Raw genomic sequence first — 27,474 nt, forward strand, 5'->3', positions numbered from 1 at the left:
TTAGTAAATGTCGTTATTCTTGCTCTTTACCCATTTTTGGACAACTGTAACTAATGATGGTTCATCAATAAGAGCTGCAATGTTGATCAAGTTATCAAGCATAATCAAGAACAATAAAAAATAATCCTGGACCACAAAACGGGTAGGTTTATTTAAACGTGGGATGTATGGTCACGCTTATTTTGTTCTTCAATAAGGTTGAAGCGAGCATGAAATACGCAAGTTCCACAAACTGAAAGATTTACCTAGACCAGATACGTATTGAGCTCCTGAAAGAGGCAAAGAACATCTAGAGAGTAAAAATAAGAAAATAAGTCTTAAATTTTATGATGCATTACTATATAGTTGGGAGTGAATAATGGCTGAGACATTTTCCTTGATTAGACGTAAAATTGGTAACGAGTGTTGAAAAGAAAATTGATTCCATAAGTAATATTGAAATACAATTCACAAGTGTGGGGAACCTCCTAGGGAACCTACTACAAAATGTAGGTGGTGAGGTCTGGGCGGGTCCATGCCCTAAGACAGCCCTGGTTTTGTGGGTGAAGTTTTGTGGATACTGTAAGTGTATAGAGTCACTAAATATAAAAGCTTTATTTCTTCACACCACCTTAATTTTTCTTCTCAGCTCTCTGCAGGCCTCCAAACCACCTGTCATGGCCCCCTTCTGAAGTTTCTTTCGTGGTCCCCCTTTGAAGTATCCCAGTGCCACTAAGGGGCCATATGGCCCCAGTGAGAACCATTGCTTTACACGACGATTGGCCAGAACAGAATAAGGGAAAAGTATGCGCGGGGGGAGGGAATATCCAAATAAGCCGTTCATGACTGTTGACATTCTTTACTTCATTTTCAACAACAAAGACTTGACGGAACATCAAAAGTTGTTTTTTTCCCCTTTGCTCAGTGGCAGTGGCGTAGCCAGGTTTTTGTCAGTGGGGAAGCGAAATATAATAAGGCGCCTTATTCTGTCCCTCATTTAGGCGCAATTAAAAAAATTAAGTATGCAAAGAAACTTGTTAAAATTTCAATAAAAACTTCATTTGTTTACGTTTTGTTTTCGTGTTTATTTTTCACACAACTTTTTTAACTGAAAATAAAAATGTAAATAATAGTTTAGTCGTTTAGTGTAAACTACAAGATATGCGGAACGAAAAACCCTAAAAAATTGAACTTGTCGTGACAGTGAAAAAAATATATTTATGGGTTTCTAGAACTATGTAATATTGTTTTTATCATGGGATGTTTATGCAACAGTTTTGCACTCATAAGTGAAGCTGAAAAAGTTCAATTGAAACCTATATGATCCACTTCCTCTCTGAGTTTTGACGTGAATTTTTGCAAGAGCAAAATTTATAATCAGAACTTTTTCCGCCTTTTTTTCATCTTTGAAAAATGGTCAATTACTTTTTCAATATCAAGCTCATTGGCTAATTTCCTTTCCATCGACAACGAAGCCAATCCCGCTAATCTTTCTTCTTTCATGGTCGATCTTAAATAAGATTTTTATAATTTTTAACCTGCTGAATGATCTTTCTGCAGAAGAGCTGCTGATTGGCAAAGTTAGATAAAGTCTGTACAATTTCTCCATATTTGGAAAAATTGCGTTCATTCCATGCGTAATCATGAATTTTAGCATTGTACTGATATTCAATGTTTTTATGTCGTCCGATATATCTTTGCAGAGGTTTCTAAATGAAAGAAATTCCTTCACCAGTTCTTCTTTATCTAAGACATCGTCGTATTCTTTAGCCAAAACGGCGATTTTTTCTTGTGCGTCCTCTTGAAAAAAGTGAATCGGATCCAGGGAGACAAAGTTGCACGCTGTTTCTTCGAACTGCCTGAATCTTTCCGTTAAGATGTTAATCATGGAATCTAGTGAGACTAGATATGTTTTAGTGATGAAGTTTCTCCGACTATTCGACACAACTTCATCATGGAAAAGGTTTTTTTTTCGCATCCTGTATTTTTTGTACTCGACAGGAATACCGCACTTCCCCGCTAATTCGGAAGCAGTTGATTCTAAAGTCTGAAAATGACTTTCATAATTTTGACGAATTTCGTTCATTTGTGTTTTCAAAGAGCAGATAAACCTGTAAGCAGTCAAGATGTCAACTCTACTATTCTGTAAGTAATTCGATAGCCGATCGGTTTTCTCAAGAACTTCATTCCAGAAAACGAGAATAATAATAAATTCATATGTACCGACTGTTGAAAGAAGCCCGTTAGCGTCCAAAAGTTGTTTAGCGGTGCAATGTATATCTCCATTCAAAGTTCGTTCCAGTGCCGACAAAATCCCAACCAGATTCTGTAAAGTTGCCGCCACTGAGGATTTTTTCGACATCCATCTGGTTTCACTCAGTCTTTTTAGCGTCAATGAATAGCTTTCGAGACTTTTTTGCTGCTCCTCTCTCAGAACTGAAAGTCGCGGTAGACTTCCAGTGAAAAATACGAAAATGTTTTCTAAAGTTCCAAGAAACAATTGTGTATCAATGTTTGAATTCATTGCATCCGCAAGAACAAAATTCAGGTTGTGCGCACAGCAATGTATGAAAATGGCGTGCGGGGCTATAGCTCTTACTCTGGTCTGTAAACCTGAAACTGCCCCAGACATTGTGCTCGCTCCATCATAAGACTGACCAAAACACATACTTAGAGATAGCCCTAAGTCATTCAAGACTGATTGCAAGAGATTGAAAAATATCTCAGATGATGCTCCTTGTAATTCACAGAACGTGACAAATCTTTCTACTGCTTCACCTGTGGAAATTACGTAACTTAACGACAGTGAAAATTGATCGATTCTATTTATATCAATAACCGCAAAGAATTCTGCTGCTTTGACTTCATGAACGATTTTTGAACGTAGTTCTGCTGATAACGACTGAATCAATGAATTTTGTATCTCACCACTCAGATAGGATGCGATCTTATCACAAGTTAGTAAATGTTGTTCCAGAGTGCAATCATATTTAGCGAACAGTTTCACGAGTTCTAAAAAGTTCCCCTCATTTTCATCCGAATTACCGGAACCCCCTTTTTCTCGATGACCTCGAAAAGACAAGCCTTGTTTAGCGAAATATAAAACAATATCGACAATTCTTTTCAGGATGGATCTTTTCCCTTTGTTTCTCTTCTGTTGATGAAATTTCCTTCGAAATAGCTTTATTTTTTTCGAGTCGAAATTTTGTTAAAAACATTTTCCTTGTCGCAATTTTGTGTTTTTCGCTTCTCTCGTGATTTTCAATTTTCATTATTCCTTTAGAAAAAACATTGCAACCCTTTTCTGCATTTCCCCAACGATCATTTCCGAACAACCAGCAATCGAAGCAAAACATTGCATTTGCTCGTGGTGAATAAATGAGCCATTGTCTAACGATTTTGGGAGTAGTTTCTTTTCTGAAGTACCAATTGGAAGAAAAGTGGCGTCCCGCTTGATTTCTAGGAAAATGATCAAAGTCGCTTTTCAAGCCAGGCTGACAAGGACCAATCAGGATTAAATCGCGAACAATATCTGTCGTCACAGGAATTTCTCGAAATAGGTACGGATCACTTGGGTAGTCACACGTGCTAACGTTAAAACTTACGCCGCCATCTAAAGGACTTTTTGAGGACTCATTTATTTTGCTTTTTTGATTGGGTCCGGCTATTGGGTCCGCTGGCGAAACAATCAATTCCTCAGGATTGTCTTCAATTGACCCTAAACAAATTTGAGAAGCGTTGACCGAACCTTGTTCTAGACTGGTGTCGCTAGAAAAACGACCAATTGATCCCACGTCAGTATTTGCCACAGTGACCAAACCTTGTTCTACACCGTTGTCGCTAGAGAAATGAACAACTGATGCCTTGTCAGCATTTGTCATATTGGCTAAACATTGTGCCGGAAAAATATTGCAAGAAAGAGGAGCTATCAACGACTCTTCGATGTTAGTGACATCAGTATATTGTATATCCTTTGGGACTGTTTTGTATTTGAAGGACGAATATGAACTGTTAATATCTTTATTCTCTGACTGCGTATCCTGTTGAACATCTGCAATTTGAACACTGTAAAAATCATGAAGCTTGCGACAGGTTTTTGAATCTTTCCTTGACAGCATTTTTCCGAATCCTTTCTCTGTCCCATCCTGAAAACTTCTTTCTCTTTTTAAGGATTCTCCATATTAGGTCATGTCTGGTTTTTTTATTATTCAGCAATCTGCGGGAGAATATAGCTATACAATAACATGATTGAACCAACAGTTGCATTCAAATACTTAAAACGTATAATAAAATTATATTTTCATTCATTATTAAAATACATTTTTTGCATAATAGTGATAAATATTTTTCGCACTTTCATTTGTATCATTCGGTTCTTTTTAATTTATCAATAAAATTATATTTTCAATTTCGATATCAATCAAATAACCCATAAATTTGGCCCTTGTTAGAAATTCAGCTGTTACAATTGGAGCAAAAAGAAAGAAAAAAGAAACAATCGTTCCCATCCAACCAAACTTGCCACCGTATATGCATTCAACTTAGAGCAGTGCTTCTCCAACGTTTGTGACCCACGGCTGCTTGCTCTAGTCAAGCGGTTCTCAACCTTTTTTTGACTCGTGGGGCCCTTTCTGGTCTATAATTTCTATTGCGGAGCCCCGTAGGCCTATTTTTATTTATTCACCAAAGTTACTGATTTTTTTATTCATATTATATTTAAAATACTTATAATTATTTTTTTTCAAATTTACTGTTTTTCATTTTCCTCGAGCGGCTGAAGAGCCCCTCGCGAGGGTACACGGAGCACCGGATGAGAACCACTGCTGTAGTCAGTTCATAATTAGCGGTTCCTCAGAATGATCTAGTAGATATTCTACTTCCATAAAAGAACCGTTTCAAAGCACTGGGAACAGGAAGACACCAATATCGCCAGCACGCCACGACGCCCCTGATAAAGGTTCACGATACCCCTAGGAGCTGCAACGCACACTTTGGGAACCACTGGCTTAGGGGGAACATTGACATCATCACGTTATGATTAATTTTGTTTTACTCTTAATCCTAGTGAAGACCATAATCATGGGTCCATTCACGTCATTGCCCACTCACAAATTTGCATTTAAAACAAAATAGCATTTTTTTGTTATTTCGTTTAAAAAACATTTACAATAATATTGTAATAAATTATTGGTTATTTTGTAATTGCTTTATTTATGAATACTATGGAATATTTCATGTATCGTGTTTCATTTTCGATTACCCTAATTCCTTGTGCCTTGTCTGCGGCAGAGTATACGCAAGCGAAAATTTTATTTATCGGTCGATAATAAAATCTTAAGGGGTGGAAGGGGGGTTTTTGTCACGTTTTGTAGAAAAAAAAATTTAAATTTTTCTATTCACATCTATACTCTGTCACACACAATAAATATTTAGAAGCCATTATTTTTCACTATTAATTTTGAAAATATTTATCTCTATTTCATACCACTCAGAAAACAAAGCTGCAGATAAACATAGCAACATAATCCGCAATTGAGAAATTCTGGTGTTTTTTAACGTATAACCAGGGCCGCGGGACTTGGACAGGTGCAAAAGGTGCGGCCGCACCGGGCCCCTAAATTTTTGGGGCCGAAAAAGGGGATAACATTTTTTGATTATATCTTGACTTCAACTTCTTAGCAAAGCAATAGATTAAAATTCAGTCCAAGATAGAGAACCTCTAAGGTTGAGGGCCTCGGTTGATAATTGATTTTCTAGCCCTGAGAACCACAAATCTTCGAGTGTCTGGGGGGGGGGGCACTTGCAATTTTTTCACTGGGAAGTGGACACTTTTGTCCATAATTATTGCCAAATGGCATTTTTTACTGCCAATGGCATACTTTTACACCATAGGTTTCAATTTTAGAACCATTTGCAGCATACAATTTGTAGGCAGTTGATTGTTTGTTTTGGGTGGTAGCTGGAATTACGCTTACATCAGCCCCACTATCGACAAGGAAGTGCAGTTTCGAATTTCTGTCCTTGACGAAAAGTCGAAACTTGCGACAATCTTGCAGTGTTTCTGCCGTAGAACTTGCCGCAGATCCTACTGCAGGTTGGAGTTTTCCTGTTTTGAGTGATTTTCAATCCAACTGCACGGAGCTTTACATTTTTCAGAACGACATCTTGCGCCGAATCGGAAATGATAATAACAGTACTTTCCGTTGGGATTGAAACGCGATCGGGAATTGCTGCGAGAACTAGCACGGGAACGATTTGGTTTGCGAAAACGCAATCGCACATTTAATTGCGATAATTGCTGCTCCAGCGATGAAATTTTTTCCAAGAGTTCTTTGATCGACACATTTTCATTAGTGACAGCACAGGCTTGGGATCTTGGAGTCATATCCGATATTCGATCAGCCATTGCAGCCAACTTAGTAACGTCTTCGTCACTCACTATCAGCACATTGCGAATCGGATCTGGCAGTTTCTCAAGCCATAAAGTTTTGATTAAATTATCCGAAACATCGGCCGTAGCCGTAGCCAGTTTCTGCAAAAGCTGGCTAGGATTCATGTCACCTAGTTCGATTCCGGTGGTGAGCCGTTTAATGCGAACAGTCTCACTTTCCCTGAATAAATTCAGCAATCTCGATTTTGATTCCGCATATTTATTAGCACTGTCGCTGCTGACAATGTCCCATATGTTTTCGACATATTTTGGTGCTAATTGAGACACCAGATGATTAAATTTTGTATCATCTGAAACGATACCATTGATCTTAAATTGCGCCTCTACTTGATAAAACCAGATCTCCGGTTTATCATTCCAGAAGGGAGGAATCTTTACACTTACTTTGTGCAGCTCCGACGATTAGGGGTTAAAAGCGGACGAGACATATGCGGACATGTCGGAAATCGGGACATATGCGGACATTTTATGTTTACCAATAATCAAACGTTACTGGCGAGTAATTCTGGCGAATTTTAAGGTACGTTCTCTGGTCGCGATCGGGTCAAAATCGGACATTTTATGTTTACCAATAATTTAACACTTATTGGCGAATGATTCTGGCGATTTTTCGAGCTACATTTTCTAAATGTGTTTAATGGGGGGGGGGGAATAAGTTCTTGTAAAGTTTGAAGAAGAATGAATATATGTTGGCTGCCGACCCCATGGGAGATTGTACTATGAAGAAGAATAAATTGACTGAGAGCTGGGAGGATTAGAGTCAATTGTCGCCTTGTTTTCTTCTGAGAAACGTCGTTTTCTAACATTGCCGTCCGTACCTCCAAATACGACTCTTATCCAGCCCATGGATAAAAAAGTAATTTTAAAACTTTGAGAGAAGGTTTAAATCAAAGGACTTTTAAGAAGATGTTTTGCAATAATCTCTGCCTCAGAATTAACAATCGCTGACTTCTGCAAACATAATTTAATACACTAATACACTACATTCCTCATAATTTTTATTCATGAAGCTTGGCAAAAAGTGACGTAACACAGGGGCGTCGTTATCAGACACGGGGCCATCTCAAAAATTTCGAGGCATCAAAAATGTTTAGGACACCATTAGCCCCTATTTTATATATTTTGTTGGGGGGGGGGCGGGGGGGGGGAGATCATCACCTATTATTTCAGAATATGCAGGAATGCTGAGAAATATTCTAACAAAAAATTTTAAATGCGCAATGAAATGTAAATAAAACAAATTAATGATAATTCAGTAGTTAAAGGTAGTTTCAATGTGATGAGAGGAAACAATATTCCAGAAACTGATGAAAATTTCAGAATTGAGGAATTAAAAATAACTGTAAAAAATGGATCTAACACCAATAAAAATTCAGAATTAATTAGAAAAATAATAACAGAATTGATTTTTTTAGAATGAACGGAAGAAAAAATTCTAGAATTGTTGAAAATTCGGAATTAATGCAAGAAATAATTTAAGAATTGATGGAAGCCTCCAATAAGTTACCGTGAGTGCGGGGCCCGGTGCAACCGCACCTGCCGCACACCTCTAAGGGTGGCTCTAGACTTACAGAACCATGAATTCCGTTTGGGACGCATTATAACCAGATTGCTTTTCAGGCAGAAATTTCGAGTGCTTTGACACGTAGACTGCTCAACACTAATTTTATTGAAAAAAACTTTTTAGTGATTTCAGGGTAATTTTGAGTGCTGATTCTGTGTGTGAATCTGGCATTATTTTTTTTCAAACGCTATGATTTTTAACATAAAGTGAAAACTAAATTTCAGTAGTACTGCATAAGCAGCACACAAATCGCATTTAAATCTGCGAGCGGAGTTTTACATCACTAGAAAACTTGAATCAATTTAATCATGAAAAGTAATCAATACATAAATTGCAAGATAAGTCAATACTGATGATACTTAGGACCGGACTTGGGCAAGTGTGAAGGTTGGCCGCAACCGGGGCGTTAAATGTTACGGGCCGCAAAAACGTGATGAAAGAAAATACTTTGATTGCATTTTAATTTAAAAACTTCGTTTTCAGCAAAGCGAATGCATTTAAACCTCACTACAACGATACTCAATATAACGGTAAATTACTCTACAACGATATTTTTTCAAGCCTTGTTTGAAAATGCCTATACTCTAATATTAAACTGTTACCTCTCGACATAACGATATGTAATCCCTACATAATCTACAACGACATTTTTTCTTGGTCTGCAGGTCGTTTTATCGAGGTTTCGCTGTAGCTTAAAATTTTGTCTATAACCTTTAAAATTCAGACATCGAACCCTATTCCTCTTGCCTAATTTCACAGAACCCCTTCCTCCAAGTCAAGTAAAGGATGGAGGTGGATCTAGTGCTCCGGACGATGGGTTGCTAAATTCTTCTTTTAAAATTTAAAAAATTACACAAGGCATGCATAATGCATACTTGCCCGGCCGAAAGAGTATGAAGTTGAGGTCCTGGGTAGGTAATCGGTTCAATTTCCCCGACAGCTCTCCAACCTTTAAATGTCTGGAAGCAGCGGGCAATATCGTTTAAATTTATTGTCGAATAATTTTGTTCTCTGTGACCATGAAATAGTAGTTTGATGCTCATTCTGCCTATGTAAACCTGGCGTGCTCCAGGGTGTTCATGGTTACTCAGGGATTAGGAAACTCCGTTTTCGAGGGCCACAAAATGCTTAAGCCCGTCCTTGATAATAAAATAATGCGTATTTGTAAATCAATAAATGCACATCTTTAAAAACACTCCACTCAATTATCAGATTTCAATATGCAGGCAATGCACGTCACACGAAATTTGTGGTACATTTATGTTCAGAATAAAAGTAAAACAATATATGTATGTATAATATACATTATACATATCGTGTATACATTTATATATCGTATAATATATGGAATGAAAATAAGGGAATATATTTAGGATATCAGAATAGATCAATGCAGTTATGATATGCTCTATAATGTTGCATTTTGTCCACTAAAATGAACACAAAATGATATTAAATTAATTCAAGGAGAAACACTTGCATGATTTTCTGTTATGGGTTTTGAATGTCTTTCATAGGAGGCTTCGGTAGAGTAATCAGCCATCATACGCGAGGCTCGAGCTTGCCTTGATACTTCTGTTCCATTACTTTCATATCTTGATGAAACCGCCTCTCTTGTCATTAAAATGACTCAGATTGTCTGTGAAATTGGACCAAGTAACTAAGAAGAAAATGCGCCTTTGTGCTCATATTAACAGTCTATTTTTCAAACGTTTGAAAATTTTTAAATTCAAATTACAAATTAATCGTATTTTACTGCAATTCTTCATCGTTCCCTGCTTTGTCAAAAAATTCTCAACAACCGATACGAAACATGATCAAACTGAAGATCGACCGGATTGGACGGATATTGATTAATATCCGTCAAAAACGCTGAAAATTTCGAATCTTTAAGAAATTTATGAATTTGAGAACCATCAAAAATCCCTGCTCACAGCTGTCTGATGATGTGATATACGTAAATTTTGCGCATAAAATTTCGAAATTTCGCAAAAATAAAATTCTCTAAATTGGAGATTTTGCATTTATTCGCAAAAATGAACAAAACTAACGATACATTTTTCCTTCAGCTTTCATTTTGAAGCGAAGTAATAAAGTACTTAATTAGAAGCTAATATTTCAGTAGGCTCTTCATATCTCCTTCTTCAATAGTACTTCCCTCTGTGAGTAGTAACGGCGTTGTAGGTACATAATACAGTCGACTCTCGGTTTACGAAGTTAATTCGTTCCTGAGGTAGGTTGGCAAACCGAAACACATTTGCCCATAGGAATTAATGTAAAAATAAATTCATTCGTTTCTAAGACCCCGAAAAGTGTCAATTTTTACACTTTTTCACGCTCAAGTGAATAACTCGAAACCTATTGAAATAATCATACTGACACTAAAAACACTTTTTTTCCAGAGAAAATCCAGACTTTACGAGAAAACGGGCATATATGCTATACATGGGCAGAGCTGTACCCATGTCTAGTCTGATTAATTTCATCTATTAATCTCAGTGTCAAAGTTCTCGAAACTTCTGCCTGCAAAGCAATCTGGCTACAATGCGTTCCAAACCGAATTCATGGCTTTATAAGTCACTTGCTGCCAAACTTCATCAATAAGCTCTACGAGCAATGTGGGACATTAAAATGTTTCTAGAAATCAGATGGTAGTAATTATATATGTGTCAGAGGTTATTGCAAAACGTGTTTCAAAAATTTCTTTGATGAAAACCGTCCCAAAATTTGAAATGAAAAGCTGATCTATGAGCTGGATAAAAGGAGTCGAATTCGGAGAAATGCATTTGAAAAAATCGAAATGCGGCCGTAGACACCTCAATTTCTCCATTATCATTTCGAATTTAGTCAAATATTTTCCGGCTTGCGTGTTCGTAAACCGAATCAATTTTAGTTGTTGGTAAACCGAATTTCACGCAAACCGAGACGTTCGTAAACCGAAGGTTGACTGTGTCAGCATTCTTGCTATTAGCGGGACTACGAAGACTTTGAATTACTGCCTTTGCAAAGTAGGTAGTAGAATTTCATTATATTTAACATGCGCATGGCCATCAACAGAAGTATTTTAGATGACTACTGAAAGTAGTACGATTCTATTTATCAATGTCTTCATACCATGCCATAACGTTGCAAAAAATATTATCTTGGAGAAGCTTTCCAAAGTACAAAATTTGGGTGCAAAGTTGATGTAAGTGTTGTCACGGCGTCAGATAGGCCCAGCATAAAACCACTGTATATGCTGCAGAGTTTAATTTGTCGCGTCAAATATCGTGTAAAATAAATGTATTTAAACTCTTCTGTCAAACTTTTTTCTGTCTTTTCGAAAAAAATGGCTCTGACTTTTGCGTTCATGAGAAAATTAACTTGATGCGCAAAACGTGCGCGAATGGATATATAGTTTGGTCCTTCTATAAATAGTCAATAACGTCCATAATTTTCGGACAGAACTCAGAAACGGAAGGCAACTGAACTCTTAATTCACGAGTTAGAATTCAAAAGCATTTTGCTCAGCAAAATCACGACCTATTTTCGCTTAACATTGTAAATCTTCGAAATTTTGAGGAAAAGTTATAAAAATCAAAATTTTCGTATTTATTCATCTACATCGGCTAATTTCACTTTTATCGCATTTATTCCGTAAATATGAAAATTACGCTACCTTAATGATGATATGAATGTAATAATATTGAGAATAAGTTAAGAAAATAAATAAAAAAATATAAAAGTAAAAGAACCTGCCGCAAAAAAATAGTGACTACAGACTGCATTGAAATGTTGAGAATATGTATTATCTCAAAACTAGAGTCATTTCGTCAAAACCAACACCAGTTTTGGAATCAGCAGCCCACTAAAACCTAAAACCTTTACCCTAAAACCGTTGAAGTTTCTTTGGTAAACCGATTTTTTTTTGACTTGAGTAGTGTTATAGAGGATATTTTAACACTTCTAACGAAATTAGACATTCCCTGTCTCTGCCCCAGTCTGATTTTCTCTCTCTCTCTGAGGGAATTCGTTTTTAGTTTATTCAAAGTTCTTTATGACTTTTTTGCAAAAACGTTATAAGCGGGATCCAAATTGGACAAAAACCGAGACTGTCATGTAAAACCAACAGATCTATCCACCCTATTTTGTAGGTTAACTATCATTCTCCTTCGACAAAGAAAAAGTTTACCCCCCCCCCCCCCCGCACTCATGAGAAAATCTTCCGTACACTACTGAATGTAATTCGCTGCACACACAATGTACTGACAGTTCCCGTTTGAACTAGACTGGGACAGAACGAGTCTTCTCCTGAACTGGGGTCTTCCGTGTACCTATAATAATTAGCTAAAATTTTTCGCAAGCATCTTTATAGTTGATTTACTGTGCCATCAAAAAAAAAATATAACATTCATATATCTGCAAATCATGTCAGTCTCCCTTATAAAGAGGTCATGGGTCTTCGCAGTCCTAATATGTAACGAATTAAGTTATTGAATTAATAACAAAGGGGGAGTTGAATTAATAAAAGGGATTAATAACAGGGGAGATTGTGTCTGAATAGGCAGGTCCAAAGAAGAGAAACTAGAAAAATAATTGTTTTAATGTAATTATTATACAGTATGTCATCAAATGGAAGTAAGTTGTAAGTTCCTTATCGCCGTTAACTGCTCATGTTTCAAATGCCGCTACACAAGTAGAACGCGGATGGGGCTCCAGCTTTGTGAACCAGGATATAAACGTAGTATTTTCTTAACATTTTTTATTATATTTACCTTTTAATCAATATAGCCCCCCCCCCCACTCTCGAAAGTCGTTTTCTATCGTTTTTCGGATAATCCGAGTCGGTGCTGTGGGTTCTGAGCACCCATGGTAATTTTTGGCATGCATCCGACACCTGCAGAATCGATCAGAAAGCAAATTTATTTGTTTAAAACAAAGATGAGTACCTACTGGTTCAAAACATTTCCGAAACTCTTGATCTTAGTCCTTTGAGGTAAAGTTAGTAATTTGAGGTAGTCTCGGTGCCATTCACCCCAGATTTTCGACCAGTGACCCCAGTAATTTTTCTCGAACGATTGAATATAAGCAAAGGGTGTCCGGCCTCCTCCTCCTCCGGTCCACATTCCTCTGGAGCATTTGAAATAAATTTCTTAGTAAATGTACAGACAAGTGTAACTAATGATTGTTCATCAATAAGAGCTGCAATGTGGATCAAGTTATCAAGCATAATCAAGAAGAATAAAAAATCCTGGACCACAAAACGGGTAAGTTTATTTAAACGTGGGACGTGTGGTCACGCTTATTTTGTTCTGCAATAAGGTGTAAGCTAGCATGAATTACGCAAGTTCCACTAACTGAAGGCTGTACCTAGACCAGATACGTATTGAGCTCCTGAATGAGACAAAGAACATCTAGAGAGGAAAAATGAGAAAATAAGTCGTAAATTTTATGATACATTACTATATAGTTGGGAGTAAATAATGGCTAGACATTTTCTTGATTAAAGACGTAAAACTGGTAACGAGTGTTGAAAAGGAAATTGATTCCATAAGTAATATTGAAATACAATGCGTCATCGTTAAATTTGATTGTCATTATCTTGGCAATAAAAAATCTTTCAATATTTATTTAAATAATAAATAGTATAACTAAAATTCAATGTCAATCATTTGAAATTACAAATAATTTTATTTTCAATTAAAAAACCCAATTTTATTTATGATTGTGTTGCATTTTATGAAAATACATATTCGGCCGCCGAGTATTCGGTTATTCGCTCAAATCACTATTCGTCCCATCCTTAATAACGCAGTAATATAATTTCAATTCTGAATGAATTAAGCATGAAGATCGCATGTATCTAATTGATATCTATCATTTCGATTCATTATGCTCAACTCAAAGATTTTTTAATAGACCACCTATTATATGCAAATGCATAAATATTATATAATACAGTGGATCCCGCTTATAACGTTTTCCAAAAAACTGTCATGGAAAACGTTGTAAGCGAGAACCGCTTTAAATGGGAAATCTTAATGAGAATTACAGTCGATCCTGCTTATATAGTTTTCCCGCTTAGTACGACTTATTCTGGTGTTTCCAACTCACTAATTCGCTCTAAGATTTCCCATTTAAAACATTTCCCCGCTTACAATGTTTTTGTGACAGGTTTTTTGGAAAAAAAGGTTATAAGCGGGATCCACTGTACTTAGAGTTGAGACCACAGAAATAAGTCGTACTAAGCGGGAACGTTAAAAACGGGATTGACTGTAATCGGAATAAGTGTGTGTGTGTGTGCACAGTTTTAGATCACTTGATTAGAATAAAATCTTTTTTTAATGTTTCTGTTTCTGTCACTAGTTCACATGTTTTCTATATTATCATATTTCTATCCACGTGTGACATCTGTGAGTTGCCGTGATTTTTATTGATCAAATTTAGTTCAGTTGATGTCGTTATTTTTCTTTTCCCACGATATATCTTGCATGTACGATCAATCGATATCGTTTATGTATATGATCGTATAAGTGCTCATTAATTTATGTATGATTTTACTAATTTTCCCTCTTATGAAACAATCAACTTCCTTTGGTTTGACAATGCCGTAGTCCACGCACTGTGCTGACAATACTCAGGCGAGATTAGTTGTAGAGACCCTTCCTAGGATAGAAATCCCTCGGGATAAGGACTTATGATCACCTCCGCGCCGAGCCCGGTAATAATAATGACAATAGTTCTACTGAAGCTATATATTATTGTAGTGTTAGTTATGTCAGCGTTTTTTTTTTTTTTACGTGTAGCAATCCATCACTTGTCAGTGGTTCAAAGAGAGAGGACGGGTTTTTTTTAACTTGTTCTGGCGACTGGTAGACGACTCACGTCTTTCATTGTTCAAATTTCATCAAAAGTTTCTCTGCATGTCTTTATAATGTCCATCAAAGAGAAAATCGCCACTTAGCAGCTTGGTGGAAAAATTAGGGATAAACCGCCAACATCGCCGGCTCGGCAAAATTTGTCCGATTTTGACCCGGTTTCTTGTTGTATCAATTTTGTCGCCATTTAACAGGTTGGAGAAACAAATGGGAGATACAGCGCCAACATCGAGGGCGCGGCAAAATTTGTCCGATTTTGACCCTATTTCCATATTGTCCGCATATGTCCCGTCCGATTTTGACTCGCTTGTCCGATTAAATTCCCCACAAAGGCAGTTGAATTTTCTCTTTCCAAAAAAAAAAAAAAAATACATCTTCACAACAGCCAGATAGAAAAGAAAAATTCGCATGGTAGCTGAAAGTGACGTCATCCTTTCACGAATATAGCCATCACTTGAATCTCCTTTTAAATCAGTTAGAATGAACCTAGTTAGTTTCTGAATTAATTTACCATTCTCAGGAAAAAAGAGGAGTGTTTTTATCAAATGCCTGTCTCCTGGCTATTTTTTTAGTTATAAATATGAATTGAAAATTACTTTCTCTTTCCCACATGCTTCAGTTCAGAAATCTATCATTTCTGAAAAGCACATACATGCTTTATACGTGCACATATATTTTTGGACCGGTGTTGTGAGAAACATGTAAAAACGTCTTTCTTCTGCCATGAGGAACAAGAAGAAAGGTTTGATCATAAGTCAACTGGGAAAAAAGTAAACAAAATACAAATTCCTTGATTGGAACATCTAGCTGCAGTAATGCTTCATCTAACGACTTTCTTTTGCGAATGCTACTCGTGCTCTAGCAAAGCGGAGACAAATTAGAAAACTGTCATCTCCCATAAAATTGACAAAAAAAAGATTAAGGACAAAAGAAATGAAAATGCAATGGATAAAAAAATTATTCAGCATATGTGCTTGTCCAAATTGGAAATTAAATACCAAAGTACGTATATGGAACATGTTACGAGTGTGAAGCATACATAAATAGCAAGTTAATTGCTGAAACAGGTAAAATGCCTTGTTGGATTTCCCTGTACCTCAACATGGTTAAATTAAATTTTTTTCCATCATGAATTTTTAACAAACCTCATTGCTGACTATATTTCATTTATTAGCCGATAAGGAGGTGTTCCTTAGAATTCGTTTTTGGATTGTTTGGTACACTTATATATGGATAACTTTTTTTTAAATATTTTTTGTCATATTTCGTGGAAATGACCAATATATAATAAAAGACAGATTCTTAATTATTGGGTCTGTTGAACTATCTTAAGAAATATAATACCTGCTATATAGTAACTAAGCTATATATATATATATACTCAATCTAGGTACTGAAGTTATAAAATAGGCTCCCCCACTTTAGTGAGTGCGCAGGTGTAACTATTTATCACTCTGCCAACATCATTTCACACATTCATTCCTCTGAATACGAGAAATTTGGAAGATTCCAAAACTAAGTGAAATTTATCTGAATATCTTTACATAAATACGTCTTTCTCGTTTTTTTTTTTGGTATCTTAAATATTTGTCTTTTTCATCTTTTAGTCACCTGCAATTTCTATATTATTCTTTTAAATTTTTGGATGAGTAATGGTAAAATTCTGAAAATAGTTTGCTATACATATCGACATCTATCTATTGTACACAATGAATTACTGTGTGGTGTCAGAAAAAATTACATTATGCACTTACACTAATAATGTTATAGAGCCTCAGTGTCTTTATATTTTTAAGAAAAGTTCGTGTTTCATTTTTGCTCGTCATTGCTTATTTGTTTACTTTTTAGATGAGGAGAGAAAGCTTGGTTTGTAGGATACTAGAGCTACATACAAATATATTTATTAAAAGGAATCAATGTGTGTATTTTATTGGTGATTATCTATCCTAATGTAGTGATGCTTTTATACATTTATTAGGATTTTAAGATTAGCTTATTATTGGCCCATGGCTGCAACTAGGGGGGGGGGCTGGTGCCCCAGGCGCTGGACCAGAAGGGGTGCAGAATTCACCCTTTAACTGTTTCTACATGCAAGGGGGTACCAAAATTCTGGCTTGCCCGGGGGACAAAGTATTTTGTTATTTTGTTGCGCCCCTGTATTGACCTATTACTAGGGTCACAGATAACGAAATATGGGTATTTACCATGCGCGTAGACTATTTTTTGCCATAATTGTAATTTTCAATTTTCAGTAGATTTTTTATCTTGGCTCTCTTAAAGTATTGCTTTTGAATATATATTTGTTTTTTTTTTCTTCTCCAGATTAATTGCTGTTGGGTCACGCAGTTTCAAGAAAAGAACTATATTTCTATTATTTAAGCATATTTTTTTTTTAATTCTCAAAGTTTACTGGTACTCTAAAGCAGCGTAATAATTGATTACATAGTGTAGAAAAATATGTGAAATTCTGAATGATATTTGTATAATCTTGCTTTCATCAGTTATGTACATTATGTTTGAATATTTTTTTAATAAATAAATTTATTCACTCATTGAGCTCGTCAATTTACATTATTGAACCTGTGTGTGCTATTCAGAATTTGTAATATACTGAAGAAAATTCTGATAAAATAAATGCTCCTAAAATATTTAAGAATTTTTTTACTAAATTTCCAATATCTAGAGGCAGTAGTTTATCAAATCCTTAACTTCGCACAATCATTTAATATCCAGAAGAAATTTTCTTCATGTAATCTAAATTGATTATATATATTTTTGTATGCCGACTTTTATCCTGAAATTAAGGATCGGGGTAAGGGCTATATAGGAATATTTTATTTTCACTAAAAACCTGAAAAAAAAGTTAATACGATTTTTTTTTGCTATATACTTTTGTGTTTAAGATTAATTACTTGATCGTCATCACACGAACTGTTACGAATTCAACCTGTTGTTTACCGATAATTTCGTGATTAATTATAATTTCGTGAAACGTGGTTTATTTCCCATAGTAAATCCGTTCCTTGAAATTCCTCGTTTCTCCCACAAATTGAATTTTCCATACGCATTTGCCAAGCATTTTTAGCGCGCGGGGAATTCTTAGGTTGCTATGCCAGATTTACCGACGCGATTTCCCCCCCCCCCCTCTGTTTGGCGGTCATTTCCGAAGCGACGATTTCGTGCAGCAACCTTGTTGGACTTCGGCGAGGACCACAATGCCTGATGGTTCCGCTCGTATATGAAGGCGTCTTAACGAAACCCATCTTCCCTGTAAGATCGTTTTCCAGCACCACACTAACGCCGATGTGTTATAACACATCGACCCACGTTGCTATATTTTTTCTTAATGTTATATAAAAAAAGAGGCTAAATTATTAAAGACTTGCACTCGAATAGACAAGTTTATACTTATAATTCATTATTTCCAAGTATCAATTAGGGCCAGAGTTTTGATAAAAACTTAATATTTGAAAAAAAAAACCTTTTGACCTCAAAACTTCCCCAAGAGCATTAATTTTTCAGAACTTCATTTCCGTTGCCTTTAACCAAAAAAAAATCCATTGAATACCAAAAGAAAATTGAGACCAATTCAACTATATAGTATCCTTTATTTCTCAACACATACAATATATATTTTAAGTCATTTATAAAAAAAATAAATATGTAAAAGGAACTTTTCGTGAAATATGGAGCCCCTTATGGAGCTGGGAAAACTTTGATTCTGGTCTGGTGGTTCTATAAAGTCCTCACTCTTCTGGGCGTTCAGCAAATTCACATGATTCTGGTCTCATCCCATGATACTGTCCAAGTCATACACACCTATTGACATGAAATAAAAGCATCATTAGACGTTTGAATTTTTTCAAAATTTGTGAATGTATTTAGCTGAAATTATAACATTAAAAAAATTTAGAATTTTCATTGCTTTGACCCTAGCAGGTCTTACCAAGGGACCCAGTTTTAGGAGGGGGCATGAAATAAAATATTTCCTATCACGTAATTACTTGAAGTTCCATCACAAAGGCTCCAATGAGAAATATTAGAGTGGGATCCACTAAAAATTTTATAGGAGCCAGGCTCTTGAATGTGAGGTGGCGGCAAATGAAATATATTTTCTGTAATTATTCTAAATTCCCTCCAACTGTTTATTCTTTAAAAACTTCTTACGTTGAAGGATAACAAAGAAAAAATGAAAAAAAAGATTCAAATAGCACAGTGCCAATTATCAATTAACTTAATAAAGCCCTATCCCTATGTATAGCACTGAGTTTATGAAAATTTCGATTATGAAATTAACTATGTTTGCAATAATATTACAGAATATTCATCAATGCATTTCATGTAATAGTAAAAAATGAACTAACCTGTGTGATTTTATATGCAGCTGTACAGATAGGCCTATACTTACTTCCACGAAACTCGCTGTTGTTTTCTCATTCATTAACATTCATTACATTTTCTCATTCTCTTAACAGCATTAGCTTCTGTTACAACTCATTCTTTTTAAAGGACTTGTGCAACAGTATTGTTTATTACCTTGCCCATAAATTAATAAAATAAATGTTTGAAATAGAAATTTATCACTAAAAAACTGCGTGCAGGGAAGAAAAGCTATCGACGGAGAAAAAACAGGCCGGAGTTTTGAGACGGAGTGTGATGACGTCACAGCATCGAAAAATCGTGAACGAAGGCTTCTTGCTCTAGAAGGTGTTGGTTGTTGGCAGGTTTTATGGTATAAAATTGTAAAGTATAGACAAAAGGCAGTTAAAGTTGCTATACCTCCATCTCAGAAGGAAACGGAGGGATAGACGTATGTGGGTACATCATATTTGATGAACAGGGACCTTTATGTGGTGTTTTTAAGGGTATTTATTGCAAATAATTAAAAAATTCCGTGCAAAATCATCTTTAAACAGTAGCCAAAGATGCGAAGGAATTCGCTCCGCATCCGCATCGTGTGAATAGCTCCGAATAAACCAAATGTCAAAACTTGTATGTGTGGATGCGGAGCACGCACTTAGGTTTTGACACATGCGGACGACGTCTGGACCCGCATGAACACTTCGGAGATGCGAGCGAATTTCGGTTCATCTGAAAGGCTCAGTATATTCCAATTGTTAAAACTTCTTCCGGACCCGCATCCGCTCCGTGTGAAAGGGGTCTAAAGCAGGCCGACGCATGCGCCATCTTTACCATTTTTTGTAGTAGATCCAATGACTAGGTGAGAGGACCTTCTTCAGTAACTTCACGAGCTTCATACCGAGGCCTGTTGCTATAGATGGTGTTGCCCGGTCACGGCAACACAAGAGAAGAGGGGCCTTACAAAAATGAGATATAGTTGAAATTTTTGAGGAGCATACATGTCAGAAAAATCATTTGACCTGCGTTCCCATGGTGCCCTTAACAGGGCTCTGACTGTGTCCACACAAAATTATGTATTATGTACCGGTATTATTAACGAAACAAAAATTAATGAAAATTTGAAATTAATTTAAAAAATAAGTTTGAGTTAAACTTAAGAACTAATGAAAGTTTTGAGATTGAAAGTAATAAATTAAAAATAATTTTTTTATTCTTTCATGAATTTTGAGTTTTAGTATAATCTCAAAAATCAATGAATAAATTTATTTTATTTAATTCATAAACAAAAAAATATTTATATAAAAATCATAAAGTAATTAAAACATTAATGAGAGAAGTTGTTTTAGAATTAATTAATGAAAATGCGAATTTATGCAAAACATAATTTTAGAAATAGTGAAAATTTTCAATGGTTTCGGAACCCCATATTTGACAAAGCCCTGCCTCAGTTAATTTGATCTGATCGTGACGTGAAAATGAGGCTTTGACTTGCATCATTTCACTACTCAAAAACCCGAGATGGACAGACTTTGAGAGCCTCCTGAAGCTGGAGGAATCGAGAAGTTATACGCTGTGACGAGTAATTTGTAGAAAAACCAGTTTTCTGTTCAAAGTGACGGCTAATTGTTAAAAAAAGGCATTGGGAACAGCCAAAACCTTCTATAGTAGATAGCCTCCGCGTGAAGCTTTGACATCACCGAAGTCGTCCATTTCACCTGTAGCCATTGGATATATTCCGGCCAGGGACGCCGGAACATATCTGCTCGTGTTGCTAAAGTAATACCAATCATTTGAATCACCATTTGAACATAGCTCAAATATTGCACTGAAAGCGCTTTTTTTTTTAATTAAAATTTTTGAAGACATATCCATGGGACCCTTTCCTTGTGAGGAGTTGCATTGCTGCAGCTCTTTTTGTTTGCAAGTCATTTCAGGTCCAAGGGACTTTCTCATACACCCTATATGTCCATTAACAATAAAAATAAAATGAACATCATAGAATCTCGATTCCACAACGGTAGTCACAGCAATAGACTTGAGACAGTACGTTTCATCGCTGATTTCAGACGGATCTCAACCCTTTGAGTGGCATTGACAAGATACCTCGCCTTCTTATTTTAGCATTGTCATTTTGTAAAGTTAATCCCTCTCTCAGTGGAACACTTTCCCAATACCAGCGGTTCTCAACCTTTATTGACTAGCGAACCCTCTTTAGTAAAAAAATTCTATGGCGGAGCCTCGTAGGCCCATTTTTAATTATCCATCAAAATTACTGATTTATTTTTACTATTTAAAAATATTTATAATTATTTTTTTAAGTTTTACTGGTTTTTTTTTATTTTCCTCGAGTGGTCGCGGAGCCCCTGGAGAGTGCACAAGGAGCACCGGTTGAGAACCGCTGCCCTATTCCAATGGTTCACAAACTTTTGTCAACCACGGCTCCCTTGCCTAATTCATGATTCGTCAGCGGCTCTTCAGGATAGATTAATAGATATTTTCCCGTATAAAAGAACTTCTCAAAAGCATAAACAAATCAATATATCAAGCTCACCCCGACACCCCACATAAAGGTTGCCGATGACCCAGAAACAGCGACACACACTTGGAAAAAGCTGATCTATACCCATTACTTTTATATTCATTTACTGCTGAAAATCATAAAGAAGCTTATTGCTATTATGCCGTGTAAAGGGTTAAAAGGCATCAATCAATAGTCTCATCAATGTAGTTAAAAAGTACAAAACAAAGTCGCTGAGAAAATAAAACTTGTAAAATAAAACAAAAAATAATAATAAATGCAATAATGGCATAGCTTTGTTATCTGAAGTTTTTACCGGAAAAAAAAAATATCATACTACAGAATCGTTTATTCCTGTGCTATTATCAAAATTAAAATTTAAAGCTCAACATAAGTTTAAATAAACAAATACAGACATAGAAACAAGTATTAAAAAAAACATCCTAGTGAAATGAGATGCTGTATATCGAGATTCAAAGACGAAGGAGAAATGGTTCGACGTTTGTTTTTCCATTTTCCACTACTTCTGGCAGTGTGAGGGAGAATTTGTGAAGGAAAATAAATATACATAAATGACTTCAAATATATATATAATATATATAATAAAAAGAAAAGATACACAACGTTTTAATTATCACCATGAACTTATCGTCTAAAACAGTGTTTCTCCACCGCCGGGCCGCGGCCCAGTACTGCGCCGTGATATCAGTCGTATCGGGCCGCTATATTCATTACCCTTTCATTTTTCAAGCATTTCCACGAATAACTAATTGGTTTATTTCACTATTATGGTACATATTATTTCAATTTTTCAGTCTAAAAATCATTTACAAGGGGAAAGATGAAAACCCCTCCCAGAAAAAAGGCTTGCAACCTCATTTGTAAATTATAAGAATTTAGAGGATCTTTCTTCCCCTTATCGCACTGAAAATCCTTCGTTTTGTTGCAAGGCCCAAAGGAAGGGAAACATGTCTCTGGTCCTCCCTTCCCACCTCGAAACTAGTATTTTTAATTGTGTTTTTTTTTCTTTTCGTATTTTTGAGTATCCGCCTTCATGAGACTCAAACAACACAGCAGGGGTGGGAAATGTTTTTCCATACTCTCCGTTCCTTTTCCCCGAAAATATCCTACTGCTTCAGGGTTCTGTTGACAACTAGATGACAATAATGCCATCAGAAAACTCGGTATCCCACCTTCCTTGGAGACTGAAAAAACATCTGTGCTACAGTGACCAAGCTGCATAACTTCAAAGGGGCTTCTTTTTTTCCTCGGAACCAAATATTTCTATAGGGAGAGGAAAAAATCGTTTTGCAAGACCCATTCAACACATGCGTTCAATTAACAATATTGAAGCTGTCGGTCTTTTTTTATTCAGCGAAAAGAGAGTCGCTGATTGCATGCAATTGCGGCTAAAATTCCCTGGCTGTTTTCTTGAATAGATAGATATACAGTATACCTACCACATGAGGAGGAAAAATCGTTTCTGCTGTACAGCAATACGGATTTGTATGCTGAACTCACGGCCACAACTAGATGCTTGGTCACCCGGGGCAAGCGCGCATTTTGACGCTTCCTTGTAATATTGAAGGTGAGGTGTCAGAAGGAAATTTGCGTCCCCTCCGGGTCTAGCGTGCGGGGCACGAAACCCGTGTGCCCCCCCCCCCGTTCTCTAGTTGCGGCCTGGTTGGATTTCCTATGGTGTGTAAATTTTTTTTCCCGCTCAGTGTCTGTCGGATGATCAGATGCATGTAGAGAATCGAACCATTCCCCACCGTTCGTGTAAGATTGAACTTTATATCAGATAGTAGTAATCACAAATTTGCTCTATTGGAATAATGAAACGCTCCTATGTGAGCGAAAAAATGCTTAAGATTTGTTTTTTTTCAAAGTTCAAAGGATTTCATAGTGACATATTGATGAACTAGATTCTGCCCCACGTAAGTTTGCTTTTATCTAAATGATATATATATATATTTTTTGCTTTCTTTTGTGTAATTAACTGTAGAAAAACCATCCGCTGATGTTGCCAATAACTTTGAAGTTCACCTCTTAAATTCCGTAAAATTGTTGTGCAGATGTCGACGCCCGATTTCCGTATGGTCAAGTTCGGCATTTGACCCCACAAGGGTAAGGCCGACATGAAAACAGCCCTGGGGCCTGGGACAATTACCATAATTTTTTGGGGTGTTTTTCAAGCTGTAAGTTCACTACAGAAGAACCCGTGAAAAGTTTTGCTTGGGAGGGGGGGGGGGGAGGGCAGATGCGGATTAAAGTCAGTTGAGGACGCAAAAGTAAAAACTGGATCCCTTAAATTAGAAAAAAGTGTAACGTTTGGGTTTTATGTGGCCACCCCCACCCGAGACTACTCGGACCTTTGAGGAATGAGGTCATGTAAAATGAGCTCCCGCCCACGTGGGCTTCCGTTTTAACTCTGCCGACGTGTGGTGTTAAGGCATTGGCCTAACTTCGTCGTGAGCTACTCGACAACGAAAGGATAAATTTCCTTCTTTCGCGAAGTCATTTTTTAACGTAATAACTCGTCGCCAATTGGATATTTCCTCGTTCTTCCTTCGCGAGTGTGTAAAGTGATCCTCCGACCATCTTCGTGTCGAAGTTTGTGATCCTGCGTTCAACGTGGAAAAAGCTACGTGTATTTTCCCGGATCGCCTCTTTTCAGCGGATTTCAATGTTTTCCTATGGACGATGAAGTTTGCCCTCCGCCTGCGTCCCTTCCCGAGAACGACCGCTCCTGTGATTCCTACTGAAGGTAAACAATTTGCTCCCGTATTTTTTACCGTTCTCCGTTTCCTGCTGCGACCAATGGTTCGTAAAATATTCCGCTTTGGAATCCTGTGCGCATCGGCCACCCACGCCACTTTGCTCTCTTCACACAAAGACTGTATTGTCCCCTCTCCGGATATCACCAGTTTCGTAGCGTCTGTTCTCGGCCATTGTGAGTAAGTGTCATCATAGTGTCTACATTGTGCGTGTGTATTCATCGGAGAGTTGGGTATTATACGAACATTTTTTTTTTTTGTTTTTGTTTTTGTTTGACATGGTCTACTCCTCCCCCTCCGCCTGGGGCTGTAGGAGCTGACTTCTCACCGGCTGATCCGATCATCCCTGTACTTCTTGAGGAGACTGCTCACATCGTATAAGGGAGTGTCAAAGTTGTCCCATTCAGATTGCTCGTCCCGCTCCTGAGTTATCTGGATTTTTTTTTTTTTTTTTGTGATATTGTACATATTTCTGTGTTTTTTGCATCGTGTCTTTTTGCAGTGTATATTTTGCATTGGGTATTTTTGCATTGTGATAATTTTCTAGTGCCCCACACCTATCATTCTGTGCATTTCTGTGTACCGCCCCCTTGTTTTCGAGCCCGTATTTTCTCCACCCCCGTTTTGCTCTGCTCGATAAGTTTCCTTTTGCCCGAACGGCATGTACTCTAAGCGCTTCTTGAGCATTGTTGAGGGGAAGACCCCTGCCCCCGTGGATAACAAGCAAAATCAGGACTATAGGATGATGAAGAAGCGCATGCGGGCACGAATCCGATCACAGGTGTGGCCCAGTGAGCTGAAGGACTCCCTTCACACCCCCACAGCCTACGAGGATGACAGTGGAAGCGAGTCATCAACTGCTACTGTCGTCTCCATTTCATCGATCTCGAGCTCCAATGGATCCCTCCTCCTAGACGCACCACCAACCAATACAATCGCTGAGATCGTGCTTTCCCCAATCTCTACGGACGCCCGGCCGTGCCAGGCCCCCCCCCCCGAAAGACAATAGCAGCGGATCACTGGATCTCTCGCGAGAGCTGGACGAGCCTGGACTGCAACAATTCTTCTGCTCAACCCCCCTTTCGCCCGGGGGTAAGCTACCCTCGAAACACACTTCACCAACCCTGGCATCCTCCCCGATTCTCCCGGAGAGTCAGAAAACAAGATTACACACCGAAGACGTGGCCGCCGTTGTCTCAACAGCCATGGAGGACACCCTGTCGTGGCCCCCCAACACTTCCCAAGCGCCTGCGACCCAGAGGAAGGTCGAGGCCCGGTCTTACGAGCCTCGGGAGTCGTCGAACGACCCAAGGGGCGGACCCCAGAAGGAATCAGCTTCACCAACAACGCCCACTGGGAATGTGAGCTCGTTCTTCGTTTCGCCGCTCGACATTCACGACGAAGAACGATCAGAAGGAGAAACTCACGAACACTCGTCATCTTTCCCCCCGCCCACATTGTGCGTTCGCACAGCCAAGCATGTGTCTGCCCCCCCGCATTAAGCCTCGTCATCGGACTTCCTGGCAGCAAAGATACACGAAGACCCGTCATGCTCCCCCGCCGCCGGGAGTCTAAGGGGCGAGAGTCTAGGCAAGAAAGCCAAGAGAAGGAGAGCCCTGGACAACGACCTGGGAATCCCGTACTCCACTACGGACTCCGGAGAAGACTTTGATCCTCCCCGGCGGACTCCCCCCCCTCGTCGTCACACGCTCCCCCACATAGATCCCCCTGCAGCGAACGCCCCCAGCCCCAGAGATATGGCACGAACACGCCGGACAACGCTGCCAGCTGACCCAATTACCCCCCTGGAAAGGCATAATGGGCAATCGAAAATCACTGCGAACTCTGACGCTCCCAATCCGGGCCCAGATCAGATTAGGACCTCCCCTACGCGCCGTACGCTGATCAACGTCTGGGATATCATCCAAGAAGTCAGGGAGATTGTCCTGCACGCTTCAGGGAAGGGGAAAAATCTCCGCTACGGCGTCCCCTCATCCCATAGGAAGACTGCCCTCCGGCACTTAGATACCCTCGCTCTGTGGGCCAACAAGGCGGACCAGATGCCTGTCCCCACGAGCTCAGCGACACCGCCTGCCGGAACAGGGTACTACGCCACCTCGCCAACGTCAATGAACTCTGGCGCCCGCCCGAAAGAGTACAAGCGCAACAAACAGACCCAGACAGACGAAATAAGGGAAAGAACTATCCAGGACATCATGGAAGGAGATGGAATCTTCAGTGCTGCCACCCGCCTACAGGACAACACCCCCGAGGAAAACGTTCCATCACCCAGGCCTCAGAGACCGCAACGAAATCGCAATAGGGGCCGCAATGTATCAACTATGCACCCAACGCGCCCCTTGAGAGAAAACCGGGCCCTGGGACTTCTGGAGAAAACTGGCACGCCTCTACAGGACGCCTTGAACCCTCCAGCGGACTCGCCAGTGGCGTACGAGGACGATGCACCCATCCCTCCCTCCCCCCCCCGGAATTTGCGGACACCACCAGAGGGCCGACAATCATGCAAGCGACAGCAGCGGACGAGACCTCCAACAGAGCCGCGGACACGACAAGACAGGACAATCCCCCAGCGAGTACACAGGGCCATGTGTTGCCTCAGCCGACCGCCTTTCAACTGAGACTTTTGGAACTGGCCAACAGATCGGCACCGGATTTACAATACCGAAGGGAGAACCCTTGGACCGAGGTCACCAGCCAAAAGTTCCGTCGTCGACAGCGTCATGCGCCAAAGCGATCCCGCCACGTCCACTTCGAAACGCCCAGATACCTGAAGAAACACCCCTCGACCTGCCCTCGGAACCCCCCCCCCATTCGCAATAGATACACGGCAACCCCTCATCAAGAACAGAACCTTCGTGAGCACCCTGACCGAAGACGTCAGCAACAGGAGCGGACTATTGACCCCAACCGGCGCCCCAACATGGTGAGAGGCAACGACTGGGCTC

The 27,474-nt window shown here is 38.5% G+C and overlaps 1 protein-coding gene across 1 annotated transcript; it reads right to left on the reverse strand.

Annotated features, from left to right (window-relative positions):
- LOC149080369 (uncharacterized) lies at positions 1 to 27,251 on the reverse strand. The gene is made up of 6 exons (XM_089238727.1): positions 27,192 to 27,251; positions 24,837 to 24,940; positions 13,332 to 13,387; positions 6,177 to 6,684; positions 246 to 289; positions 1 to 74 (listed from the first exon to the last, which is right to left on the reverse strand). The coding sequence occupies exons 1-6, from the start codon at positions 27,249 to 27,251 to the stop codon at positions 1 to 3; spliced, it is 846 nt and encodes a 281-aa protein (XP_089094853.1).
- Positions 27,252 to 27,474: the final 223 nt, after the last annotated feature.

The sequence above is a fragment of the Pholcus phalangioides genome, unplaced genomic scaffold (genome assembly GCF_987345545.1).
Source record: "Pholcus phalangioides strain wild (caught in Gottingen) unplaced genomic scaffold, Ppha-v1.0 ptg000011l_1, whole genome shotgun sequence".
Lineage (NCBI taxonomy): Eukaryota > Metazoa > Arthropoda > Arachnida > Araneae > Pholcidae > Pholcus > Pholcus phalangioides.